Below are 27,490 nucleotides of genomic sequence, written 5' to 3'. Positions count from 1 at the left end.
ATGAAACTTTTGAAAATAAGATATGAGGTCAGTTATTATCCTTCTTGTATTTTCACCATTCTAAATTATAAGATCTTTTCCTAATGGCTCATTACATAATTTCAAAATTAAATATATTGATTCAGTTTGTGGAAGTTTTCCAGCTGCAAAAGTTGTTAGAGAAATAATTTATTATAGCCTCATAAATACTATGGATTTTTTTTATTGATTTCCTTTTTTTTTATCTTGCTTTTATTTCAAATTTATTTTTATGTTGATATAATATTTTAATGTAGTTTAAATTTCCAAAATCTTAACTTTATATTTCTAGCTTCTTTCCAGAAAACTTAATGGATACTCTACTGACCCTTATAATAAAGATTTTCAACCTCAAAAGACCTCTGATGATGATCTGGTACCAACAAAAGATATCTTAGTGTGGTTTGATCCTCTTGATCCTGAATATGAGTACCAACGTCAGTATTATTTTTATTTAAAAAATATTCTTCTGTTCTTATTTTTGAAGTATTAATATAAATATCATCCATTCAAAATTATCAAATAATTAAAATAATTTTAATTTATTACAAATGTTTTATAATATAGTGTTGATATGCAAATTATGAGTAAGGATGCACTACTTCAAACTCCATCTGTTTATTTCATTTTTAAAATTTTTATTATGATATACAGAGATTATTATTATTGAATTATTATTATATAATTATAGACATAATTAATTCACAGTAAGCAGTAAGATATCTAGAATGACAAAGTCTAAACCAGTATGACTTATATTAGAATCTGGATCGATTAGAGTATGCTAATATTTTAGATTTAAAAAAAAAAAAAAGAAAGAAAGAAAACTTCTATGATTATTTGAAGTATTCTGTCCATTTTCAGAAAGGGAAACTATGCTTTCCCATGCATTAGTTATTTTCACTATATTATGGTTGATATAAAAAGATAGAGGAAGATTAATTGAATGCAGACACTGCATTTGGTATTTTAAAAAAGAATAACTGAAATATTTTTTATCAAAAGTTGAGCTTGATAGCTTAAGGGTAAGGGCTTAACTTTAGAACCAAAGGATGCCAAGTTTAAAACTTGATTCTACCTAAAAAGATCCCCTATGCCTTGATTCTACCTAAAAAGATCCCCTATGCACTGATGCACTGATAGACATTAAAACTGATTTTGGGTCAAACTTTCTGCTGTTGATGTGACACAGAAATTTGGAGAGGTTGTTAACAACTCATATATTATTCTCTTTATTTCACCATAATTCATCATTATGTGGTCAATTCTAAATTAACCTTTGTGCAATTTCTAAATTGGGCATTCAACTAGTTATCATCAATTAAAGAATCTTCACTTTTTAGTGGTTTATTATCATTGCATTTTCATGTGCTCTCTAGCTGATTAAGATGGTATCTCCAGCCATAAATTGATACATTAATTCTGGCATTTATGCATATTTACATATTTGTATTGCTTTTACTGAAATCTTGTAGACCGAATTTTGAATTGCCCTGTACATTATGGTGCATGGGTAAGATAAATATTATTTAAGATTTTCTTTCTAAAGTTCGCATATTTTCATGTATTGTAACATTCCCCGTTTCCCAGTATTGATAAGACATTTACAGCCAGCTGTGTCGTAGCTGTTACTTACTCTGTGTCGTCGCTGTTACCCTCTCCTCGAGACAGCCAGATAGTGGATCTTTTCACCTGGGTGGTCTCGCATCTGTTCATTAGCGACTACAATGAAAGACCACATGTGGAATTCCTCGTCCAAGAGGTATAGATAGTACCTTCAAAGAAAAAGGGGTGTCCAAACATCTGGAGGCTAGATGTTTCTCATTGTGAAAGGACCTTCTCACGACCCACTGGCGCCGCTGAGAGAGCATATTGCTGAACCCCGATTGGCCGAAAGAGAGCTCAAATGACCAATGCAAATTAAGAGGCGGAGATTGTCGCCGAAATAAAGTGCGGAGATTATTTTTTTATTTTTTTTAGAAGGAGAGAAGAAACGAATTGCAGGCGGACTGTTGGACTATGCCCACGAGTTCGGAGTCCGCGAACCAACTGAGTTTCAAGAAAGCCTTTGACTTTGACTGTTGTATCTCCTACTACAGGTGTAAATAACTATTTATTTAACCAAGATTAGAACAAGTTGTTCTTTGTATATATAGGGCTGTAAAATAAAGAATTGTCTGGAAATTCTGCTTCGTTATTTGATCAGTCTAGATCAAGACATTACAGTATTCTTTGACAAAAGCAGAAACCAGTTTTTGAAAAAGAGGGAAGTAAATTTTTAGAGCATTAATGTAAAACACACAAACTTTTGGAAAAGACAAATATACTATTGAAAAATAACATCATTTCTAATTCCATAATTGTTTTAGTTTTAAAAAAAACTTACTTCTACAACCATCACAGAAGGATTATTGCAAAAACCTCCAGATTTTTACTACTTTTTTCATTATTTTATTCAGTAGTTACTAAACTTGAAAAGGTGCACCTTAATATAATTTATGAAGCCAAAAATGATCAATATTGCATTACTAGAAAATTCTGTAATAAAAAAAAACTGATGGTCTTTACATGCTGATCAGAGAGATATCTTTATCTTATGTTATATGATAAAGAAATGTATGGGAAAATTATTCACAACTGATTTGGGGGGGGGGGTAGATAGTCTGATTTTACATGTCACTGGTGTAAAGGTTATTTTAATAGTTATTCTCAAAGTTTAATTCAGACATCCAAAAGTACAGCAAGATTGAACTTTTGTATTAGCATTCAAGATGATTTTCTGCATCTTACTGCATTATTGCTTATTTAGATGTTCGAGTTGATTTTGATATATTTCCATGCCTGTAATAAATTTTATATTATCCATTTATGTTGAAATTTTCATTTCAAAAATAATTGGATAACATGGATGCCTGTAAAACTTTTTTAGGCAGTAATATTTATCATGAATGTAAAATTTTATTTATAATTTATATATAATTCAAATTTCATAATGAATCTCAATTCTTTCAAATGTATATCTTTTGTTACAGAAAATCTTCTGGAATATGTCACAACTGCGGTTTGTGTGGCAGTTAAAGGAAAACCAGCCATTGGAGTCATTCATCAACCATTTGAAAACTTTACAAGTATGTGGCTTAAATGTTTTTTTCTTTTTGCTTATAATTAATATATAAATGAAGTGGAATTTTAGAGAATTCTGAGTTTGTAAACTATTTGAATTGGTCATTATATAAATCTAACTTATTGTTGAAAATGTTTAAAAAGAAAAAAAAAAATATTCAGTCATATTTTTCTGATGTATTAAAGGAAGAAAGAAAATATGAAGCATTAATTTTCGAATTAATTAATAGCTCATTTTAGAGATTTTTTTTTAATGCTTTATATAGGAAGCCACTGTATATTTATAGCCAATTATATTTGGGCTTAAATAATGAAGCCTCGAGTAAAGATTTTTAATTGGCCTTTCTTCTTAAAACCAGTGATAAATTTATTATGGACTTAGTACTACAATGCATGCCAGAAAAGAAATGTTTGTTAAATTTCATATATGACACTTCACCAGTATAAGCGAAACTCGAAATGCCTTAAATGTTTTTGTAAGCTATGAAAAAAATAAACAAATTATGGCATTTTAAATAATTTGATTTCACTTAAATTCTTCGTTTCTTTGATGTAAGAGTGGTTATAATTAAACTTCCCCTATAAACAGCATCCTACAACACAAATGAGTGAACGGTTTTCTTTTAACTTTCATCATAAACATTTTTTTTTTTTCATTTATCGTCATTGAGTTTGCAAAACCTGGTAGACGTGAAATACTACCCGAATATTTTTAACTTTCTAAATTCTTTATTCTTACATTTAGCACTTTTTAACATCTGAATATATTAAATATTTCGATGTTAAGTCTCATTGTTCCGCCATTTTAGAATCAATATATGGCTTGAAGATGCTAAAATTAACGGTAAAAACGGCAACGAAATTTAATACATGAACTATACATCAAATGCGCTCACGGAATTCAAAAAAAAAAAATAGTTCCAAAATGTTTACTAGAGGGCGCCTTTTCAGGAAAAACATTAAACTAACACAATAAAAGACCAAAACGGAATACAGAAACAATATTAACAATCTAGAACAAGAATTATGAGTAATGAAATCAGGAAAAGCTGTCATTTCTACGGTAAAATGTCGAGATTTGCGTACTTGCGAAAAAGAGGAATCTTTATGCAAAACAGGTTAGGGCATGAAACGTTTGCAGATGTTGTCAAGTTTTATGTCGATGTTTCCGGCTGTAATGATGACTGTATCTTTAGTTGAGCGTGTGGTATTGGTGAAGCTGTTTTACGAAAACAAGAGGAATGCGTTTGCTGCAGTTCGTGAATTTCGTTGTGTAAAGAACCTATGACGTGGACCAGTGTTTACTAAAGGTATCCGGGCCATGATTAAGCGATTTAAAGCGACGGGGGCATTAAGGATTCAACCTGGAAAAGGCCATAAACCTGTCACACCGGTACTTGTTGATGCCGTCAAGACGGCTGTTACCACCCAAACCAGGCATCAGAATTTGGAGGCAATAGTGCACGTGCAGTTTCTCGGCAGGCTATTCTTACAGCACCGTCCAAAAAGTGCTCAGAAGCATAATGCACAACTTGCCATACAAGATCCACCATACCCAAAAGCTGCTTTATAGGGACAAGACACAACGTCTCTCATTCGCAGTCAATTTTCTCAACAGAATGACTGTTGATCTGTCATGGTCTTGGAATATTTATTCTATGAAGCGACGAGGCTCATTTCTACCTCAATGAGATAGTCAACACACAGAATTGCCGAATTTCGACTAAGGAAAATCTGCGGATGCACACTGAAATTCCCCTATATTTTCGAAAGTTGACTGTCTGGTGTGGATTCACGGCGACGTTTATCCTTAGATCATTCTTTTTTTAGGAAATTTGCACATGGCACTGTCACATGTTCCGTTACGGGCCATCGGTACCATGACATGCTGCAGACATTTGTTGGCCGCAATTACAGCAAAGGCAGGTTCTTACATTGACCATTTTCATGTAGGATGGTGCGCCCCCACATATCCATGAAGGCGCTATTGCTCCAACACTTCACAGATGAACGTGTTATTAGTCGCTTCTTTCGTGGCTACCACGTTCGCCGGATCTAAATCCGTGCGATTTCTGGTTATGGGGCCATTTAAAAAGTTTAGTGTATCGTGGAGGTGTTACGACGTTGAATTGCTTTAAAAGAAAGTCCATAACACTTCATGTGCAAAGTATCACAATTGATAAGTTACGATCTGCTGTTGAAACACATTGTTCATCGATTTGAAATTTTGCAGGTGAATGAGGGTGGTCACATGGAGCATTTTTCTTAACAATCGTCCTAGAGAACACGATTAACAACTGCTCCTCATGCAATTTCGTCCTAAGCTGTTCTTGTTTCAACAAACTAAACTAGTCCCCCCTCCTCAAATAGAGTACTGTTATTTTTTTTCTCTCACCTTTACTTAAAGTGGTTCGATGACAAGGTGATATGAAACTAGTTAATAAGTGTTAATATTATTTATGTGTTCCGTTTCAGTCGTTTATTGAGTTAAGTTTAATGTTTTTCTGGAAAAACCGCCCTCTGGTGAACATTTTCGAACTTTTTTTTTTTTTTTTTTTTCTGAAATTCCGTGAGCGCATTTTGTGTATAATCTATGTACCAAATTTCGTTGCAATCCGTCCACCGTTTGCGTTGTAGAATGCTGTTTATTTGGGAAGTTTAATTATAACCACCCTGTAGTTATCCTCGATATAAAAATAATGAACGCTAAATATACAGAAGTGTTTACTTTCTTCGGAATCGTTATTTTATTAAATGGCTTCTTATGGAAATTATTCGGGTCACAAGTGCTGGTAATAAATAGCAAAGAAAAAAATTCCGAAGATTCGAACCTTTTGACCTAAAAAGTATAATAATTTAGTCTTATATTGTCCGTATTGTCTTTAATTAAAAAAAAAATTTGAACAAAAAGAGAAAAAAAAGTGAAGAAAATTCGAACTCTAGCTCAAAACATTTTAATTTCTTAGTCTTGTATAGTCCATCTTATCTTCAACAACAACAACAAAAAAAAGCAACAGCCCTGACCACACATCATCAGCTTTATCGGAATAAAGAATATGCCTGGTGCCATACGGATTGCCATTGCCTCTAAGAGGTTTATCTGTCTTATCTTCAGCAAAAAGGACAAGATGAAAATTTTGATTAGATTCGAACCTCTAGATCTAAATATATAATGTTTTTGTCTCGTGTCTTTCTGTCTTGTCTTCAATAAAAAAATAAATAAAAATAAAAGACATTCGAACTTCTAGATCTAAAAATATAATGTTTTTGTCTCGTGTCCTTCTATCTTGTCTTCATCACAAAGAACAAGAGTAAAAGTTTTAGGAGATTCCAACTTCTAGATTTAAACATTATAATGTTTTTGTCTCGCATAATTTTGTTTTGTCTGAAACAAAAAGAAGAAAGTAAGGATATTCGAACCTCTACACCCAACAATCATAATGCTTTAATCTTGTATATCTGTCTTGTCTTCAACAAAAAGAAAAAATTTAAGAGAATCGAACTTCTAGACCTAAACATTATAATTGTCTGTCTTGTCTTCGTCTGATTTGATTATATCAGCTGTGCGCTTTGATTTACACTCATTCAATTATTTAGAGAAAAAGTGCCGATCTAATAGCATTAATATGTTAAACCTGTGTGGAAGGGTCACCCCTAAATGTTCTCTTACACTACCTTCCTTCTGCAAACAAAAAAACTGGGAGCCTTAGGCAGGGCTACAAATATTCAGATTTTTATTTATTTATTTTTAGACTCGCACTGAACCGTTTTATGTGTTAGAATATATAAAAAACAATAGAGTAGACTTTTTTTTTCTTTTCTTGCCAACAGATTGGAATCAAAATTTGACTCTGAACTACAATTTCAGTTACAAGATCACGTACCAAATTTTATTCATTTGTTGGGTATTTCAGTTATTATCTTTACATGCATGCGAATTGACAGGTGGACAGGCCTTGACGAATTTAGTTCAAAATTTGTTTATATTGTTACGGATTCCACCACTATTAAGTCCGTAAAATCACCGGGTTCGCTTGTAGTTGGTGTATGATATGAAAGCAATCAGCAGGCCTCAGTAGAAAACAACAACGACGTTTATTTAACACGAAAAGAGGAATACACAGAGACGACAAATATACACAGTGGAGACGAACACAGGACAGCATACAGCAGTGCACTACTGTAAATAGTAGCCCACAAGTAGTAATCGACCACAGCACACAAAGTGGCTAGACAGAATTCAGCAGGAGAAGGGATCTTCGCTCTACGGTCTCTCCAAACGGCTGAAATTCTTCACTGTCTTCTCTCTTTAGCTTTGTCCGACTGCCGACTCACTACTACACGATTAGCTACTCCACACACGATACGACGCTGCTTCTACTATAAACGCCAGGACTCGGCTCAGTTCAGTTCAGCACTCACTTGAGCTCCACAGAATGCTGGACTATTCCGCCGTTGCTTCGTTATCCTCTCGACGACTCATTACTTGTCTACGACTCCGACTACGATTCATTGCAGCTTGAGATTGCCGGCCTTTTATAGTTCCCGGGAAGCGGGCCGAGAAAACACCAATCAGGCATATATCAGTTCCTATTGGCTGGATCACTAAAATTCTCAAAGTTTCCATCATGATCTATTTTGTCGCTAAATGGTCGCCAAGCTCTGGGATTACCGGCTGAGCACCCGAGTAGTATCCACAGGGGTGTTTGTGCTCCGGGGAAACCCCGGAATTCCGGGGATTTTGAACTTCGATACCCGGAAATTCCGGGGATCGTCGTTCAAAAGGAAGTAGGAATAATAATGAATTATTTATTTTGATCTGGGTAATTTTGTTTGCTTTGAAAGCAGAAAACGCAAGGTCAGTGTGTGTGGTGAAAACTTTTCCTTTCTTTCTCCAAAGGCAGTGATAATGCGTGAAAAGGGGGAAAAAACTTCTTTTTTGTTTTTTCCTTATTGCGAGTTATGACTCATTCCCCCGGTTCTCGGACATTCTCTTCTGGATTCTTTTCGGCAATTAAGCGCGGCAGAAAAAAAAGGGAGAGACTTCGTTCGACCAGATGTGCGATCACGTGACCTGGGTTCAAAGGTCTTAATTTTGCAAAATTAATGGTTATTAATTTTGCAAAAAAAGTAATTCATTGAACTTTTATAATTAGGTCATTCAATACTTCATAATCGTAATTTTTCATTTCTCCCCCCCCCCTTCTCGAAACTCCAAAATGTCGGTAGTAAGTCCGTAAAAGTTTCAGGGGATTTTTTGGGGTCCCACAAACACCCCTGTATCCAATACAGATGATTGTAAATCGGTCTTTTCGGTGATAAAACTAACCGTGTCGGGAAGCAGCATTACAGGGTTGTACCAATATTTACATTTTAGATGCTATACCAAAGCGGGCCGAGAAGACATCAAATTGTATACCAAATTTTAACCAGTTGCAGAAGAACCATAGTTGTTTATATTGTGTCAAGTCAAAGATAAAATGAAAGGATAGATGGAAAAATAGCATTGAAATTTTAAGATAAAAGCATTTAAAATATATTGGTACAATCCAGCGGGAGTAGTCTCCCCAAAACTTTCTTGCATACTCACTAATAAAGGTATTATAAAATTAATAAGTAATTTTAAATCTCTAATAAAGTTATTTTTTGCGCGTGAATATAGTATTTCCTTTGAATCTGTCGTGTAGTTTTTCACGAGTTATTTGGAGATGAATCCCTGGCATACATTAATAGTATCCAAAAATGGAATTTGTGTTTTAGACTCGTTTTTCTAACCGATTGAAATAAAAATTTGACGCAGAACCACAATTGTAGTCACAAATTTCCATATCAGATTCGATATGTTTAAGTCATTGCACCTTTGGGTTGTCTCGTTTACATGTTTCTAAAAGTAAAGACTGACAGAACGGTCAATCTCTAGTTGGATTTTGTTCAAAATTTGAAAGGTGTCTAGGCTATAGATGTTGATTCTGCGTATCGAATTTTCTCGATCTCCGTTCTGTAGTTATCGTGTTAAATTATATTCGACCACCCGGACAGACAGACTTCCTCTGAGCGGAGTTTGTTTAGAGAGGTATGAAGACCATATATCAAATTTCATCCAGTTAGATCAATTTGTGTGTCTTTGTCACGGACGGACGTTTTTGAAATACGTTTTTTTCAAACTCTGGGAGATCCAAAACATGGGACCTCCACAAAATGGGAACACAAAATCTCGAGTTCAAATTTTTTGACGATTACTATATTTTCTCTATACTACGTATACGAGAAAGTAAAAAAGGCAAGGTTTAAAATTTTAGCATCTTCAAGCCATATATGGATTCTAAAATGGCAGAACAATGTGGCTTAACATCGAAATGTTTAATACATTCTGAAGTTAAAAAGTGCTAAATGTATTTAGGAGTAAAAGTGCTAAGGATTTAGAAAGTTAAAAATATTCGGGTGGTATTTCACGTTTACCAAGTCTTGCAAACTCAATGACGGTAAATGAAAAAAATGTTGATGATGAAAGTTAAAAGAACATTCGATGGCGGACAGTAAGATGTTTGACAGCAGCTGTATATAGGAACATGTCCGCCAAAAAAAAATTTTCTATGTGTGTAATATATATGTCCTATATGGAGCTGAATCAATTCGCAAAGTAGAACACAAACCAACATTATTTTCAACAGAATGCAATTTGTTGCGAATCTGCAGATCCCACGTTTCTTTGCCAAGTATAATAAATGCGATTATGAAGGACCTCCTAACATCACTATACGGAAGTCCTTAGTCCAGAGGCGGCGATGCAGATTTTGTTGCAGAATCTGTCATTTCATTGCCAGAATTCCTCGATTGCTGTTGGATCCATCAAAAAATATGAAAATCATTATTTAGTAGGGGATGCAAAGTGAATAAAATTTTAATAACAATCGTATGCATTCAATTGTAAAAGTGAATCTCCAAAACTTTCATGCTATCGGTATAAATAATAAATTTATGCTGAGAAAAGAGGAAATTTTTTTGGAGATAATAACCTGAAAAATTTAATTTTTATTTTGGCATCTGAAAGGAAGTTATTAAAATATTTATGTTGGTTTTCGTATTCGTGCTATTTATTTATTGAATACTATTATATAAAAAAATTCATTGTTACAAAACTATGCCTAAAATCGCTTCTAAAATTAATGAAAATTTTAAAAAAATTGTTCTGAAATAGAATTGTGTGACTAAAAAAAATATTTTATTCCTTTATTTAATTTTAATTTTAAAGTGATGTGAAAATTGTTTTTGTGCGATTATATCTCCAAAGTTATTGGGAAAAGATTCTAAATTTTCCATTCATTTTAAATTGTTTAAAAATCTAATTAAATTTTGAAAATCTTTTATAAGTGATGACCAACTACTACCCAAGAATAACTAAACGCCATATTTAGTACCTCATACACTGATCTATCCCGATTTTAAATCGGTCTTTAAACGATTTTTGTAAAATACATCACGTATAGATAGTATTGCAGATTTGATGTTCTTTAATTTCTACTGATCAACAAAAAGGATCCACATACCTTTCTGCTGATCAAAGTTCGAACCAAAATGTCCGGGATAGAGCTCGCCTATCCTAAAAATATCCAATAACTTCTCCACATGACAAAAGCAGTGAGGACGTTTTGTTTAACATTTTTAATGCAGTTTTATAAATTACAAGCACTCCTTAGGGAGTTCTAACCGACAACTGTTAAATTACAAAAAACCCAATATAAATAATAATCCCTTCTGACGCCACCAGACCGGAAATGAACAGATGCATCATATATATATAAAAAAACAAATAATAATAAAAAAAAGGAATTACAGGAAACTACGAAAACGAATAAAGTTTGTTCGTTTCCCGTTGCAACACTCCCCACTTTGAGTTTATAAGCTGTTCATAAACTCAAATAAAAGTTCATAGTCTTTGGACAGGTCTCAGCAATCGTCCATAACGGAATCGCCTTGGTTCCAATTTTTCAGTTCCGTCAGGTAAGACAGGATGAGAAGTTTCATTCGGAAGGAGAGGCGAAGAATCCATCGTCGGCTCCATGTCGGTTCCACAGTCAGATTCTTTAGAAGGAAGTGGAAGACCATCAGGGGGCTCTATCAGGGAAGTCTTCCTATCTAAAGAGATGGGAAAAGTCTCTCATCTATTAGCACCTGAAAATAGAGGAGAATTAGTATTGTGTTCAACAGGTTTATCATTTTCGCTCACTTCAAGTGGATATAATTTCTGCACAGGACGCAGAAAAGAACCAAACTTGGTTTTAACTATAGCTACTCTAGCTCTATTGTCTTTTCCTTGAAACAGTTTCAAAATCCTCCCCAAATTCCAGTTCAATCTTTTGGTATTATCTTCAACCAAAACGATGTCACCAATACATAAAGCAGTTTCTCTTTTTACCTTTTGTATTTCTCGCAATTGTCCCAAGTATTCCGATCGAAAACGTTTCCTTAGATCCTTTTGGATTCTGTTTCGGTAGGCCAATCTTTTATTAAACTTAGTTTCTTCAATTAGGTCTAAATCAGGCACACCGGTTTCTCTAATATTGTGCAGGAACATTGCTGGAGTAAGGGGTTCCAAATCTTCGGCATCTTCCGAAACATAAGTAAGTAGTCTTGAATTCATTACTCTTTCACAGTCACAAAGAACTGTGTTCATTTCTTCATGATTTAAAAATGTCTTTCTTAAAGTTCTTCTTAAAATCCGCTTCATAAGGCCGATAAGTCTCTCCCAAAATCCTCCCCACCAGGGGGCATTAGGAGGTATAAAAGTCCAAGAAATAGGACTTAGTTCTTCAATATTCTTCAGTTTTTCGAAATCAACTTCCTTCAGTAGACGATGAGCACTTTTCAAATTTGTACCATTATCTGAATAGATGACAGATGGTCGACCTCTTCGTGCAATAAATCTCCTCAAACCTAGTAGGAAATTTTCAGTTGATACTGAAGTTAAAAGTTCGAGGTGGACTGCACGGTAAACCGCGCAAGTTAGGATCAAAATCCAAGCCTTTCTTTCTTCTTTAAGGATGACAGGTCCAGCTTGATCTAATCCTACGATTTCGAAAGTTTCAGCATCTCTCACACGGTCTTGAGGCAATAGGTCCTCCTGAACAAAAACCGGTTTTGCATCAAATCTATTGCAAATGATGCAGGACTTTATAGCTTTTCTTGACTTCAAAATCCAGTAATTTTCCCTAAGATGGTACATAAGCATTTGAACTCCAGAATGTCCATGATGTTCGTGTTTATACATTATGAGAGTCATGACAATAGGATGATCGGAAGGAAGAATTATGGGTAGACGAAAATCTCTATGGTCTTCCCTGAAAAATATTCTGGTTTTCACTCTTAGAATTCCCTCAGAGTCTTTGATAACTTGTAAAGATTTTAACCTTTTGTCGTTCTCATCATAAAAGGCTTCTAACTGCACTTGTTTCAGCAAAATACGTTCAGCCTTCTTGATTTCATCATAATTCAATGGACCTACTGTTCTTCGATTTCTCCCATTCTTCAGATTCTTAAGAAACCTTAAAAGCCAAGCTGTAATTCGGACAATTTTAACATACGATGAAAATCGATGATAATACTTTTCCTCAAGTTGTAAAACAGAAGCGGTTACAATAGTCTTCTTCTTTTCTGAATTAGCCACTTCCATATTTGGAAAATGAGCAGATTTTGGCCAATCTTCTTTCGACCTTTTGATCCAATCAGGTCCTTCCCACCAATGACTTTTGATGAGGGTCCTCACTGTACATCCTCTCGATGGGAGATCAGCTGGGTTAGAAATACCAGGTACATGTCTCCAATTTTCCACAGAAGATAGTTTTCTTATCTCCTCCACTCTATTAGCAACAAAGGTAGCCCATGGGCCTTCTCTTTTTATCCAATGTAGAACATCCATTGAATCAGACCAGAAAGTGCTTTCAATATCTTCCAAATGCAAATCTCTCTTTATCGCATCAGCTAACCTTGCTCCGATCATGCAAGATAAAAGTTCCAATCTTGGGATAGAAATACCTTTCAAATGAGCAACCTTTGATCGTGCTTGGATTAATTGGCAGGTCACCTTGCCATCTTTCTCAACTCGAAGAAATGCGCACGTAGCGTAAGCCAATTTTGAAGCGTCGCAAAAGACCTCTAGTGACAAGCTGGCGTCTTTAAGATCGAGGTGTGACAGCCTCCGTGAAATTTCTAATTCTTTCAAGTCTTTAAGTTGACGCTGCCAAATTTCAAAATTTTTCTCGATGTCTTCAGGCAATGGAGAATCCCAAGACGCTTCCATCTTCCAGCACTCTTGCAGAATCAGTTTGGGAATTAGAGTGACAGGGCAGGTGACTCCAATTGGGTCAAAAATTCGATGAGTAATGGAAAGTATTTTTCTTTTCGAACGTTCTTCTTCAAGAACGGGCTCTTTGAAAGAGATGGACAAAGTATCTCTTTCCACATTCCACAAAAGACCAAGAACTTGTACCTCGGGCGAATAGAGATCATGTTGATCAATGCTTTCCTCCAAAATAGGTGAATGCATGTTACTATGTCTCCAACCACGTAAGTCGAAATTTCCTAATGCCAACAATTCTCTAGAGTCTCGTTGAAAAGACAAGTATTCTTCGAATGTTTCCACACTCGTTACGCAATTGTCAACGTACATAGAGTCTAGTAGCTTTTCAGCTGCAGCTTTCAAATGCTCAGGTGCCCGTTTTAGATGAAAATTTAATACTGCAGCTAGCAGGAAGGGACTGCATGATACTCCAAAGACTACTCGACAATGTCTATAAATAATAACCTTTTCATGATCGCCACCTTCCCACCACAAAAAACGTAGAAAGTTCCTATCGTTTTCGTGTAAAGCGATTTGCAAGAATGCTTTACGAATATCCGATATTACTCCTATCTTTCTTAAACGAAACCTATTCAAGATTGCAGGTATTATTTCAATTAAATTAGGTCCTGGTTCAATGCAAGAGTTCAGAGAACAAAAGTGTCCATGACGAGCGGACCCATCAAATACAGGGCGGATTTTGGTTGTAGAGTTTTCTTTGAACACAGGTCTGTGTGGTAGGTAATGAATTTTCTTATTTTTGTCATGATCATTTTCATCAACCCTTTCAATAATCCCCTCATTTTCCCATTGAAAAAACACTTGCTCATAATCTAATAGTCTACCATTACCTTTTAGAGATCTTACAGTATTTTTCAACCTTCTTTCGGCTAGTTGAAAATTATCACTAAGTTTATCATGTCCATCGATCCAAGGAATGTATACATAATATCTACCATCTTCATTTTGCGAGACCGTATTCTCAAAATGTTTTAAAGTAAGATCTTGCAACTCAAGTTTCGTTTTTCTTTTCACTTGGGTCCTTAATTCCCAAAGAATCTAATTCCCATAGGTCCGAAATTTTTGTCTGATTTGTAAGCAAAGAATGCACCAGTAATGAATTTTTGGATTCAAAAGTGGATTTAGAGTTTGATTTTCCCATAACAGTCCATCCCAATTTTGTATTTACTGCTGTGAGACCTTTAGATACTTGTTTAATCTCACCCGTAAATAGTTTTCCTATTAAGTCCGCTCCTAACAAAATATGAATTTCATCAACGTTTTTATCAAAAATGCAATGCTTGTTATTCACAGTAGAATCACTTATAAAAATATCAAGTTGCTCTAATTTCTTTAAAATACGATGGTCAGTAATTCTAGATATTCCTAAACATATATTCTTCTGATCGTTAACTTCCAAAGTAAAATCAAAATTTCTATCCAGACTACATAATTTAATAGAATATCTATCATGCACTTCAGTCATTTGTTGACCGCCAAAAAGTCCATGTGTTACCTTGTGTTTTCCTAGGCTCTTCAAACCCAAAGTTTTAGCAATGTATTGCGAAACATAACTCTTCTAACTTCCTTTATCTAAAATTGCCCTTACTAGCCTTTCACAATTACCATTTTTGATGTAAACAACCAAAGTTTGTAAAAAAACTTCTCCTTCACTCTGATTACCTAGATCTGTCGACCCAGTCTGAACCAGATTTTTTCTTTCTATGTGTTGCTGTCTAAAACATAAAAATTTGTGATGTAATCCTGAACAAAATTCACATTTCGTTTTATTTATGGGACAATTCCTACTAAGATGCCGATCTATTTTAAGGCAATTGAAACAGCAACCGTTTCGCAATAAAATATTCTTTCTTTCCTGTAGAGAAAGATCTGTCATCGCACGTCCACAGCTATTCGTAGTATGAGTCATCGATTCACAAAAGACACAGCTATTCTTCGTTTTGTTTCTATTTTCATTGAGAGGAGTCACTAACAGTTCATTAGCAGTAGCAGTAGAGATACCTTTTTGATTTATTCTTTTATTTTCGCGATCCTGGTATTTAAACTCCATACGTCGATTACGCAATTCAATACACGATTTATTTGTTTTGTTAATAGACTGCGTTTTTTCTCTGGCAGCTAAGGCATGAGTAATGAAGGATAACAGTTCCTCAATTTTAGAACCTGAATTTTGTTTTTCTGATTTATTGTATTCTAAAAGTAAATCAGCCGGAATAAGTTTCATGATTATTGGACACAAGATACTTCCATATTGTGAGGTTGAAATACCTAAAGACTCCAAACTTCTCAATTGAACATTACAGTTATCAACAAATTGTCGGAAGGACCGAATGTCGTTAGAATCTTTTAATGGTGGTAAAGCTAATATTTTATTCATATGGGCTTGAACCAATACTTCAGTACTTGCAAATCGTTCTTTCAATAATTGAACTGCTTCATCGTACGCAGCTGCTGAAATAGGAAATCCTTCTACGGTATTTAATGCAGAATCCTCCAAGATGAGCCTTTAAATAATTAAATTTGTCGACTTTATTTAATGACTCATTGTTATGTACAGCCGTTTCAAAACTGTTCCAAAATGTCAGCCACTTAGAGGCATCATCGCCAAAAAATCTGGCTATATGATATTTGGGGATTTTAATTTTGATACTTTCAACATTCTGGGGAAGAAAGTTTTCTGTTGGAATAGTCGAAGCCGTGTTTTCTACTAATGACGAATTATCCAAGTTCAACTTAGCAACATGATTAATTTTCTTTTTAGTGCGGAACAGGCAAAGTAAAACTTTATCTCTATATTCTTGCACCGTTTCAAATTCTTCCTCAAAATTATCTGTATTAAAAAGAGGCTCAACTATAGACAATTGTTCGAATTTACAATTAAGAATTTCCGAAAATTCCTCTAACTTTTCAGAATTTAATTGTTCATTAGCCAATTCAGTTTCTAAATCGTTTACAGCTTTCGTTACCGCGGTGCGTAAAGACTTCCGTTTTCGTTTTAACAAATCAAATTGCTGTTGTTCCGACATTTTAAATACTCAAAAAATACTCTTTACTAATCTAAGCATTCAATTTCAATAATAAATTATTCCCCACAATACTTCAATTTTTACACATTTCAATTTCAAAAACAAATATTCAAAATTTCAAATAGAAAGCACATTTAAAATTCAGTTTCTATAAATATACAAAAGTATAAATTCACAAGATTTCAAAACTCCTAAATTCAAATTTCATAAAAATTCAAATATTCTAAATTCAAGTTTCATAAAAATTCAAATATTCTAAAATTCAAGTTTCATAAAAATTCAAATATTCTAAAATTCTAAATTCAAGTTTCATAAAAATTCAAATATTCTAAAATTCTAAATTTAAGTTTCATAAAAATTCAAATATTCTAAAATTCTAAATTCAAGTTTCATAAAAATTCAAATATTCTAAAATTCTAAATTGAAGTTTCATAAAAATTCAGTTTCGTTTCTAAAAATATTCCTGATGCTAGTGTCAGAAATCCAACCATTCATAAATATTTCAAAAGTTCTATTTATTGCTTCAAGTTGCAAGTAATTCTAAAAGGAAATCTAATTTTCTAAGCACCAAATTCAGTTGGTTAGAAAAAGTTCTAATATTTCAAAATTGAAACCGAAATTGTTCTTGAATTCTAAAATGTTCTACTTTTCAAATCTAAATAAAGTTCTAAACATGTTCGAAAATGTTCCAATAAATCGAAGTTTCGATTTTCAAATGCTTATTCATAAAATTCTATCAAAAACTTATCAAGCTCTGATCCCGGCAGGGATGCCATATTGCGGATTTGATGTTCTTTAATTTCTACTGATCAACAAAAAGAATCCACATACCTGTCTGCTGATCAAAGTTCGAACCAAAATGTCCGGGATAGAGCTCGCCTACCCTAAAAATATCCAATAACTTCTCCACATGACAAAAGCAGTGAGGACGTTTTGTTTAACATTTTTAATGCAGTTTTATAAATTACAAGCACTCCTTAGGGAGTTCTAACCGACAACTGTTAAATTACAAAAAACCCAATATAAATAATAATCCCTTCTGGCGCCACCAGACCGGAAATGAACAGATGCATCATATATATATAAAAAAAACAAATAATAATAAAAAAAAGGAATTACAGGAAACTACGAAAACGAATAAAGTTTGTTTGTTTCCCGTTGCAACAGATAGTAAGCCAGCTTGACAATTTTTTTAGTGCCTATTTAAAGAAAAAAAAAAAAAAAAAAAAAACGATAGAAAAAAAACTTGCAGCTAGCAAGTAACTATGAATCTTCCATTATTTTACCCTTTATTTACTAAATTTCTTAAAAGTTCTTAAAGTAAGTATGTGCTAATTTTTTGAATATTTAATTTAGAAGCAAGCAAATGCTCTATAGCACAATTTGCATTATAAGTTATCTCAAAGGTCATTAATTTTATGGAAAATAACATAAAACTTCAAAGCCCCAAACAAAACGGAATATTTTAAACTTCACGGAAATATTTTTTGTAATAATAATATTATATTATTTGCTAATTTTTTAAATTTTAATGGTGATTTGAAAGATACAAAGAGTTAAACAATGATTTTATCTTTGAATTCAGCACATAAAATAATATAAAATACAGGAAAAAATTATTACTTACCAAAATTCAATTTTATATATGGAAACACGTGGACGATTTTCAATCCTGTAGGTATCCATCTTGATCTTATATCATCTTAAATACTTGCCTGTAACAAGCTTCCGAAGAGAAATAATCTTGTTATGTTCATTCAACAATTGAAGAATGAACATCATAGAAGTGGATTTCAAAGTCCCAGTGCATTTTGAAGCGTTTATATCAATATAGAACCATGAGAAAACTCACTCAACTTATAAATTATGTCAGTAAATAAAGGGTTAATATTTAATGATATTTAAATGATGGATTTTCCCTTTATATAGAGCTTCGCACATAAGCTGGAGAATTTAAGACAAAAAATTACTTCATATTCACAAACAGAGAGAAGTCCAAAATAATGTCGATAAAAAGACTGAATTGATTAAAAAAAATCGCAATTGAAAAGTATTCCAGTAAAAAAAATTTTGTGTGCAACAAAACCTTGAATTTATTCTTTCCTTTTTAAACTCTAAAAAAGCTCTCTTTCCAAAAATTTGTCTAAGAAACAGAAATAAGAGATAAATCAGCAATAATTCTACAATCAAATATCTATCTTAAAGATAGGAAGGAATTTTGAAATTTTCCTATTAGTTGATGTGTAACTAGATTTTCAGTGATGAAGCAAGACTTGTTTGTTATCTGGAAAGAGAGAAGGCTGAAAATTGTGGATAATAAAACGAATTTCTCAGTGAGAGAACAAAATTATTTTCTAAGTATGCCTACTTCATATAACATAGTGAGTCTATCTTTCAACAGCAGTTTTGTAAAATACTAGTTCTGTAATTAGAAATAAAGGCTTAAGACTGTGGACTTACCGAAGACAATTATTTAAATCTTTCTCTTTTTTTTTTATAATTTTTTTTTCAATAAAGATGTTTGATCTTAGTAAGGATTTAACCAACACCTCCTAAAGTAAAAATCCTCCAGATGGCTAGAATGAGTCATCCAAAGAAGTCTGTGAATATCAACAGCCTAATGAGGAAAGCGATGTAGGTTCATACTTTCTCTATCGTAAACTTATCGTTTGGCTGTTATAAAATACTGCTTAAATTAAGTACAAAGCATTTTTATTTTTTATAGTATTTCTTAAAATTCAAATCAGATTTTTAAATTTTATTCTAGCAATTATATTATGAAATATTTATAAAATGAATCATTTGAAAGTAATTATAAAACTAATTTAAGAGTATCCTGGAGAATTAATACATATTATTTCTCCCTTTTTTTAAAAAAAAAATGAGCATGCATAAAATAAATTTAACAGGTTTATTCAAAAACATTTTTGCATGAGATATGTAAGCTCTAACAAGCTCAAATTAAAAGATCTTCTGGAGTGCAATATCTATATAACTTCTCTCATAAATCTTAAAAGAAATTGTCATGAATAAGAAATTTAAAAATCGTTTTATTTGAAAACATTTTTACATGAAGTATACAAGGTCTCACAAGAAGAAAAATTCAAATTAAAAATATTCTGGAGCACAATATCTATAAAATTTCTCTGATAAATCTTAAATAGTCATGAATAAAGCAATTCAAACCATTTTATTTAAAAACATTTTTAAATAAAGTATGGAAGCTTTAACAAGATGCAAAACTAATTAAAAGATATTCTGGAATGCTTTTATTACATTTTCTCATAAATTTTACAGAAAATATCATGAATAAGACAATTTAAGTTAATTTATTTAAAAATATTTTTACATGATAAAAGCAAGTTAAGTAAAAAAACAAGTTTAAGTAAATTAACTTCAGTTATGTCAATAAAATTATTTTATGCAAAGTAAAAATAAAACTCATTTTTCTAATTCAGGAACTAGATAATACATTTCTTAAGCTAGTTGCAATATTTTAACCAAATAATTTGATAAGCCTCTAAAGTAGAAGATTTTTGTTTTATGACTCTTTTTAATACCCACCAAAGACCTTTTCCAAAATTTTTAGAAACTTTTTGCCACTTAATTGTTATATATTGGTTTCATGGATGTTTTTCCAATCTTTTTTATGCAAATTATTTAAAAATATAACTATTTTCGAACGTTTTCCAAAAAAAATTCATACCGAACGTAATTTCATACTTTAAGAGCAAATACTAAGACATCTGTATAAGTTTTACATTTTTAAAAATTGACTTTATTGTGACTGCAAGTGGGATAAACAAGCAAATGCATCGAGTGTGGATAATTTGTGATAAACGAATAAGACATAGACATAATTTTTTTATTTTCGCATGCCAGAAAAAAGAATCTGAAAAACAAAATAAAAAGATGAAATACTTGCTATTTTATTTATTTATTTTCCGTCAGAAGTCTCATCCGTGGATATTACAATTTCCTCACTACCACGTGATCTTACTCATCTTCGACAAAATCCGTAGCTATACATTTTTTTTTTTTTTTTTTTCATTCACATGGATTTGGAATCCTTTCTTGTACGGCTTCAAACATTCTACAGAAGACATCGGTAGGTTGTTATTGCCTCTACTAACGAATAGAATTTACTTTCCACCTCCCCCTTCAGTTGAAGCTTTGTGTTAACGGGCCGAAATGAAAATAATTTTTAAATAAAGGTAAAGAAATAAAATATCTAAATACGGGAAACTTTCTGATTTTTTTTTGTAATATTGTTTTTATTGCATATATTTATAAAGCCAGCTCACGGTGACCTAATGAAAAATGATATGGTTTGGTTTAAAAATATCAATCAGAGGAATGTGTTTGCATTTTTCGTTGACTTGACTCTTAATTGGTGTTATTTAAAACCAATGCACCGTGCTGTGGCTAGATTGGTTAATGGAATGTTCCGGGTTTCCTACAAACTAACCCAGATATATTTGTCGTTTCTTTTGCAAGTCTTCCTAGAAGGCAACCAATTGCTATATATTTCTCAGATGCTACCAGTGTTCTAAGATGTTTGGATTAACAGAAGAGATCATACTTTTTCTTTTTATCATGAGTGTACTCATGGATTTGACTGGGTAACTTGATTAAGCTCAGTTACAACTGCCATCAAGTTAAAATTATAGTGAAACTTTTTTAATGAGCTGTTTACCCTGATGTCGGTAGATTCCTATATAATTCAACATTAAAAAAAAAAAAAAAAAAAAAAAAACTTCTTTATAACGTCGCTGCAGTTTGATAGTGCGTCGGTTACTCTGAACTTTCAATACTTCGAACGTTTCTTATTAAGCTTGAAAGGCGATTGCATTTTATTTTTTCGCACAATATAGCCTAACTACAGGTGTTCAGAGATCTCATGCTATTCCCTATATTGTAGAGCAGTCGATTGTAGAGTTGTAATAGCCCGTTGTAGAATGAGATGGGGAAAGGTCGTTACATGGAACATATAGATACCAGAGTAATAAGTAGCTCAATATAACTTTACGTATAAAAAATAATTTGATATTTGTGTGTTGGCTTTCTACAGTATTTAATGTTTTACCTAGAGCTACAAAACTTGAAACTTATATACTTTGGAGGGTAGTAATGTGCACCTTGGAGCGATTTTCTTTTATTTTAATTATAATATTATACAAAATTTTTTGTGATTTTTATATCATCTTAATATTCAAAAAATTACATTTTTAATTATAGCAATTTTTTGCCGTATAATTTTTTTCTATTTTTAATCAATTCTTTTTAAAAATATTTTAAAACAAGAATAAAAAGATATAAGCAAAGATTTCTGAACGAATATTAAACATTACGAAAGATAATATAAAAACATAAGAATTCTGGAAAATTACCTAACTAATGTTAACTTATATATATATATATATATATATATATATATATATATATATATATATATATATATATATCATTTAATCTAATTTAAATCCTAATTGATTTCATTTTACCTTATTTTAGCCCTGTTAACTTTATTCTAAAATATTCTCTTATTTCCAGAATCAATACCTGTTTTTTATTTATTTATTTACTTTTAACACGCGCTTTAGAAAATTGATTAATTTAGCAGGTTATCACGCTCTGAGCGAAGGGTTAAAAATTCCTAATGCTTGCCACATTCGTTGAAAGATATCTAAAATTTCCTCACCAAAATTGGCACGTGTCTATGAAATACATGAAAATCTCATAGTGAAACCACTTAAATCTTTTTGAAAATAAAGCTAAAAATTGAATGTAATGACAAATCAGAGAAATATTTATTGAGTAATCTTGTAAGATAAGCATAGATTATAAAAATCAACCTGAAGTGTACATAAAACTTTAATGCTGAGCAATTCTATCTTCTATATTATGTTTTTTCTGAAGAAGCCATTAAAACCAAATTGCATAGAATATTTAAATGGAAATTTTGGCCTCCATGAATCGAGGTGAACCATTGGTTGCCAAAGACGGCTAGACCAATAATAGAATTAAATTTTATTGTTACATTATTAGCAGTGCTCAAAATGAAAATATTTTCATGCTTGAACACTTTAAACCTAATAAACAGTTTTTTCAATAGCACATTTTTCTTTAATTTTAAATTCGCTCACTCTCGTGTCATCACACACCTCAGCCAACAACTAAGCTCTCTCTTCTTATCACCGTACATTGAATCACTGACCATGAGTCTAGAAACCCTTAGGATTCCATTCATCCCTTCCCCTCATCATTTTAATAATTCAACAGCAGTAGCCCCTTCCCGTCATGATTTTTATTGCCATGCCTCGAAGTACCAATCTCTTCTTTTTGGTGTTGGTGTACTTGATCGGAAAACATCGGAAATGCGCCTTTTTCATTTCCACAACCCTCTCCCGTTGATCGGAACGGGACTAAATAACCTTGAATGATCTTATACGTTGATCAGAATTAATTAAAAATTAATAAATAATATTATCTAATTGCCATGTTTTCAGATGAAAATGTGTGCTAGTCTACGAAATAAAAGCTGAAGTAAAAAAAAAAAATGTATTTCTTTGAATGTAAAAAAGAAAAGAAAAAGTTTACATCAAATAAATTAACAATATTGAAAAAGCAGTTATATTTTAAGATGGTATAGGCAATTATTTTGAAGTTATTGGCGAAAAATTGAGCAAAAACTCCAAAGTTTACTTAATTGCTATTATTTGGCTTAACTGCATAGTTTTACAGCATTTAATTAAATATCTTTAAAATTAATTAATTTTGAAAATTAATAAATTGCACAGCTGATCTAGAAATTAACCCCAGAATAACATGGACAAATTTTGTATCATTACTATTCACCGTTTAAGGAGAGTTCTGACATAAAAAAATCAGGCATAGTATTTTCTGCTTTATGTTATAGATAGATATAATAATTTCTTCTTTATATTATAAATGCTTTTTGATAATAAAACAGAAGTATAAGAAATGCGTATAGATTTTTACGAATTTGTAATATTGCTTCCTTGCGTAATTTATTTCCTGGTAAGAAAGATAGTTTTACAGATATAGTAATGAGTGCTGAATGGATGCCCAGTCAATAACTTTCAAACTTGGTGACAAAAAGGAAGAATCCCGAATAATCGAGAATCTTGGGGGTATCTCCACTAAATTCCGACGCTTTTTGTGAATTTCTTTGCTCTGGCATGGAATCTGTAAAGCTGAGAGAAAAAGCTGAAGTGAGTCAACATTCTGTAGTTGACGAATCGAGAGACGTGAGTAGGTGAGCGAAGTCTCGGTTTGGAGTACTGATCTGCGAGTTCTCTCTGGGAACTTTGTGCTATTACTATTGTTTACTTCCGATTCACTGCATGTATGCTGTTTTTTTACACAAGTACTGTTTTTATGTACGTTTTGATTTTGTTTTACTCTACTGTGTATTCTTGTTTTCCTTTGAATAAAACATCTTTATCCGTTATTGGATTTGTTGAATTTTTTCACTGTACAACCTACAGGCAGATTTTTGAATTTTTCCTAACAATAAGGTGACTCAGAAAGGTTATTGTAATAAAATTACTGTATTTATCTTTAAGTTTATTCAGTTATTTACAAGTTAATTTTTTTTTATTTTAAAATATTTTAAAATTTATTCATATTGTTTAAAATTAAAAGCAGTTCAATATTGTAGAAATATTTTGAAATATTAAATCTGTTTTAAAAGTAGAGTTATGCCATTATATTACAGGATTTTTGTAATGAATTCATGTTATACAGAACTAAGATTCGACAGTGCGTATATTTCTTAGTATGTCATTTTGGAACGATTAGTGAAATCTTACTAATGGGGTTTTATTGCATTTGAAACTGTACACAACTTAATGCAACACTTTATTATATATAAGGTCTTCGATATCAGATAACAGAGTTTTAATGTTTTGCTTATGTATTTTAGAGTGGGGATGGGTAGGCCACGGTGAGTCCACCGATGCCTATCCAGTGGCCTCCGAACCTGTTGATGTAAGCAAACCTATTTCTATTATTCTGCCGACAGCCCGTGCTGCACAAGTGAAAATTAAAGCAAGATTGGCCTTTGGCGATCATTTCGATATGTTTGCTGTTAATGGGGCAGGTAAGACATTTTTTTATTTTTACGTTATAAGTCTGATCAATAGATTCTGTTGCAATTTATTTATTTTTTAATCCTTTTATTGTTATATTACTTGTGCGATTTAAACAGCCTCGATATGCTTGATTTGAAGTTTGTCATCTTTGACAAACGACTGGTTCGCAGAGTATTGTGTGAGAAAATTTCACTAAAAATTTTGTTAGCAACTTGGTTTAAGGGTTTCCTTCAGTTAAATGCTTTAATTTTCAAATTTTCGCAGATGTTTGTTCATACTATTTTGAAATACCATTTGTTCTGTTAATTTTACTATATACCTGAGCAGTTCTGTCTCTGTCATCTCATCAAAATTTTAAATATCACTTTTAAACAAAAAAAATGGTTAAATTTCAACTTATCAAATAACTTGCTTACTAAATCGTAACATATTCAAAGAATGTATAAGATAAATTAATGAAATCACGCAAAAAAGACTATCCACTAAATAAGAATACATAGCTTCAAACTTAAAAAGCCGTAATATATTTTTATACGCCTATTATATTACAAAAAGAACAGCAACATGTAGAAAAGTTTCAGCATTGCTTACTTTTGAACATAATTACACAATTTTTTTAATGAATTAATAAGTGAAAACGGATCTTCATGCTAAACCTATCGGTAAAAGTGAATTATAGTGTGCACCATGCTGCGCCAACAATGCCAAGTCGCCAATAAAGATGGACAAAATAAACAAATACTTCCGCGGAACAGTTACGGTTATCATTTCCCGCCATATAATTAGAACTTTTTACTGATAAGTATTTTTTTTTCCATACTGCTCAGTGCCTTCGGTATCTGTAGAAGGCACGGGGCAGAATTTTTTAACTTAAAAAAAAACAGCCTACGGCTTCGCTAGCAGCGGGAGCGGGAACCTAGTAGCTTCACTAGCACATTGAACATAAGGACTGTGTGGATAACAGAAACAGTACATAACCAAAAGAAAAGAAAGAACGGAGAAAGAAGCAATCGGAACATTCTCCATACAAAATTTCAAACAAACATCCTTTTCCCATCTTTATCAACTCGTAAAAAAATATATTCCACTCACCCTTTATCCATTCTGCCGGTTCCATATCAAACCATTCTCAATACAAAATTTCAAACAAGCATCCTTTCCTAACTTCATCAACTCGTAAAATATATATATATATATATATATATATATATATATATATATATATATATATATATATATATATATATATATATATAATATATTAAACTCACCCTTCATCCATTCTACAAGTTCGAAATACTCCCGACATAACAAATTATGAAGAATTAGAACACCAAAAGAATAAAGTGAGAATGCAGGCGATTTTTTAAAGCGCATACTGACAATTAAAAATTCTGTTCGTGTTCACATTAAAAAAAAGAAAGATGAAAATAACTTTTAATTATAAGCTTAACTTTCTTTATTTAATAAACTTTTAATTATAATAAAGGACAAAATTAAAATCTTTAATCGATATTTTTTTAATATTTTTAAGTTAACATTTTTCATAATATAGTTGTAGTTTATGTACAATTCAACCATTGCAAAAAGTAGTAAACGAAACAGCATAAGGGTTGCTAGAAGAGCGTTCCGATGGGTTGCAATATTGGTGACAAACTCAGGCGCACACTATTCTTCACTTTATCCAACCTATCTACTATTCTTGAGTTTTTAAGCATGATTCGACAATAACATTATTATTACTCCAACACGGCAAAATTGATCAATTTTTAATTGCTTGCAGCCATATGAAGAATATTTATCTGATACCTTAAACTTATATAAAAACTTATATACCTTACTTATAGAAACTTATTTAAACTTATATACCTTACTTATAGAAACTTATTTAAACTTATATACCTTACTTATAGAAACATTTAAACTTATATACCTTACTTATAGAAACTTATTTAAACTTATATACCTTACTTATAGGAACTTATTTAAACTTATATACCTGAAACTTAAAGAAAAAATATTTACTTTAAGTTTTACCAAATCCATATACGAGATGGATTTTTATTGTAAAACTATCTGCGATTCTACACCAACGAAAATAATCTGTTAATTGTACTTTTTTGTTCTTACGGCCGCCCAGTTTACTTGGCGATTTTAGACTATACCAAAGTCACCAAGATCTATTATACATAAGATCCCAAGTTGATAATATTCCAGGGTTTATTTGGCGATTTGCAGATTACGCCAAGATAATGAGTTTACTTGACGATTTTCAGATTACACATAAGATCGCCAATCTCCATTAGATGTAAGATGCCAAGATTTGGCAAAGAAGCTTGCATTCCAACTTTTACTTGATGATTTTTTATATTACGCCAAGAACGACATTATAAATAAAATACCGAGATGGTTGGCGTCGGTTTGCATTTTTTGAGGGGAGGAGCGATTTATCGCTGGGGCTGTAAAAATAATTACTTTATTTTTAATTGCCTAAAACTACACGGGGAAATTAATTTTATAATCATTTGTTTTTTAGATTTAAGCTATGTTTTGTTTATTTTGCAGAATTTAGTTTTATTCAGGTAATAGAAAGCAGAGCAGATGGATACCTGCATGTACTTGATGTCAAGAAATGGAAAATCTGTGCTGACGATGCAATAATCAAAGCTGCCGATGGCAAGATGGCGACACTGAGTGATAAAGAGATTGATTACGGGGATCCTACTCGTTTTACTCATGAGAGAGGCTTTAAGGCAACAATTGAGGATCTCGACCTATTTGAAGACCTTTCTTCCTTCGAAGCAAAAGAGGCATAACTCGTAATTACATAAAATGAGAGTTGTTATTAA

At 32.2% G+C, this 27,490-nt stretch overlaps 1 protein-coding gene across 1 annotated transcript; it reads left to right on the top strand.

The window, feature by feature from the left end:
• On the top strand, positions 1–27,490 carry LOC129971816 (putative inositol monophosphatase 3). The gene is made up of 5 exons (XM_056085791.1): positions 1–27; positions 311–455; positions 3,051–3,146; positions 24,473–24,649; positions 27,207–27,490. The coding sequence occupies exons 1-5, from the start codon at positions 1–3 to the stop codon at positions 27,455–27,457; spliced, it is 696 nt and encodes a 231-aa protein (XP_055941766.1). The 3' UTR covers positions 27,458–27,490.

Source organism: Argiope bruennichi, chromosome 6, assembly GCF_947563725.1.
Source record: "Argiope bruennichi chromosome 6, qqArgBrue1.1, whole genome shotgun sequence".
Lineage (NCBI taxonomy): Eukaryota > Metazoa > Arthropoda > Arachnida > Araneae > Araneidae > Argiope > Argiope bruennichi.
This window is presented reverse-complemented; position numbering and strand designations above follow the sequence as displayed.

Excerpts from the sequence above, each read along its gene's own strand:
- LOC129971816 (XM_056085791.1), top strand. The coding sequence starts at position 1 with ATGAAACTTTTGAAAATAAGATATGAG. Across the intron at positions 456-3,050 it reads TCCTGAATATGAGTACCAAC|AAAATCTTCTGGAATATGTC; the intron begins GTCAGTATTATT and ends CTTTTGTTACAG. Across the intron at positions 3,147-24,472 it reads ACCATTTGAAAACTTTACAA|AGTGGGGATGGGTAGGCCAC; the intron begins GTATGTGGCTTA and ends TATGTATTTTAG.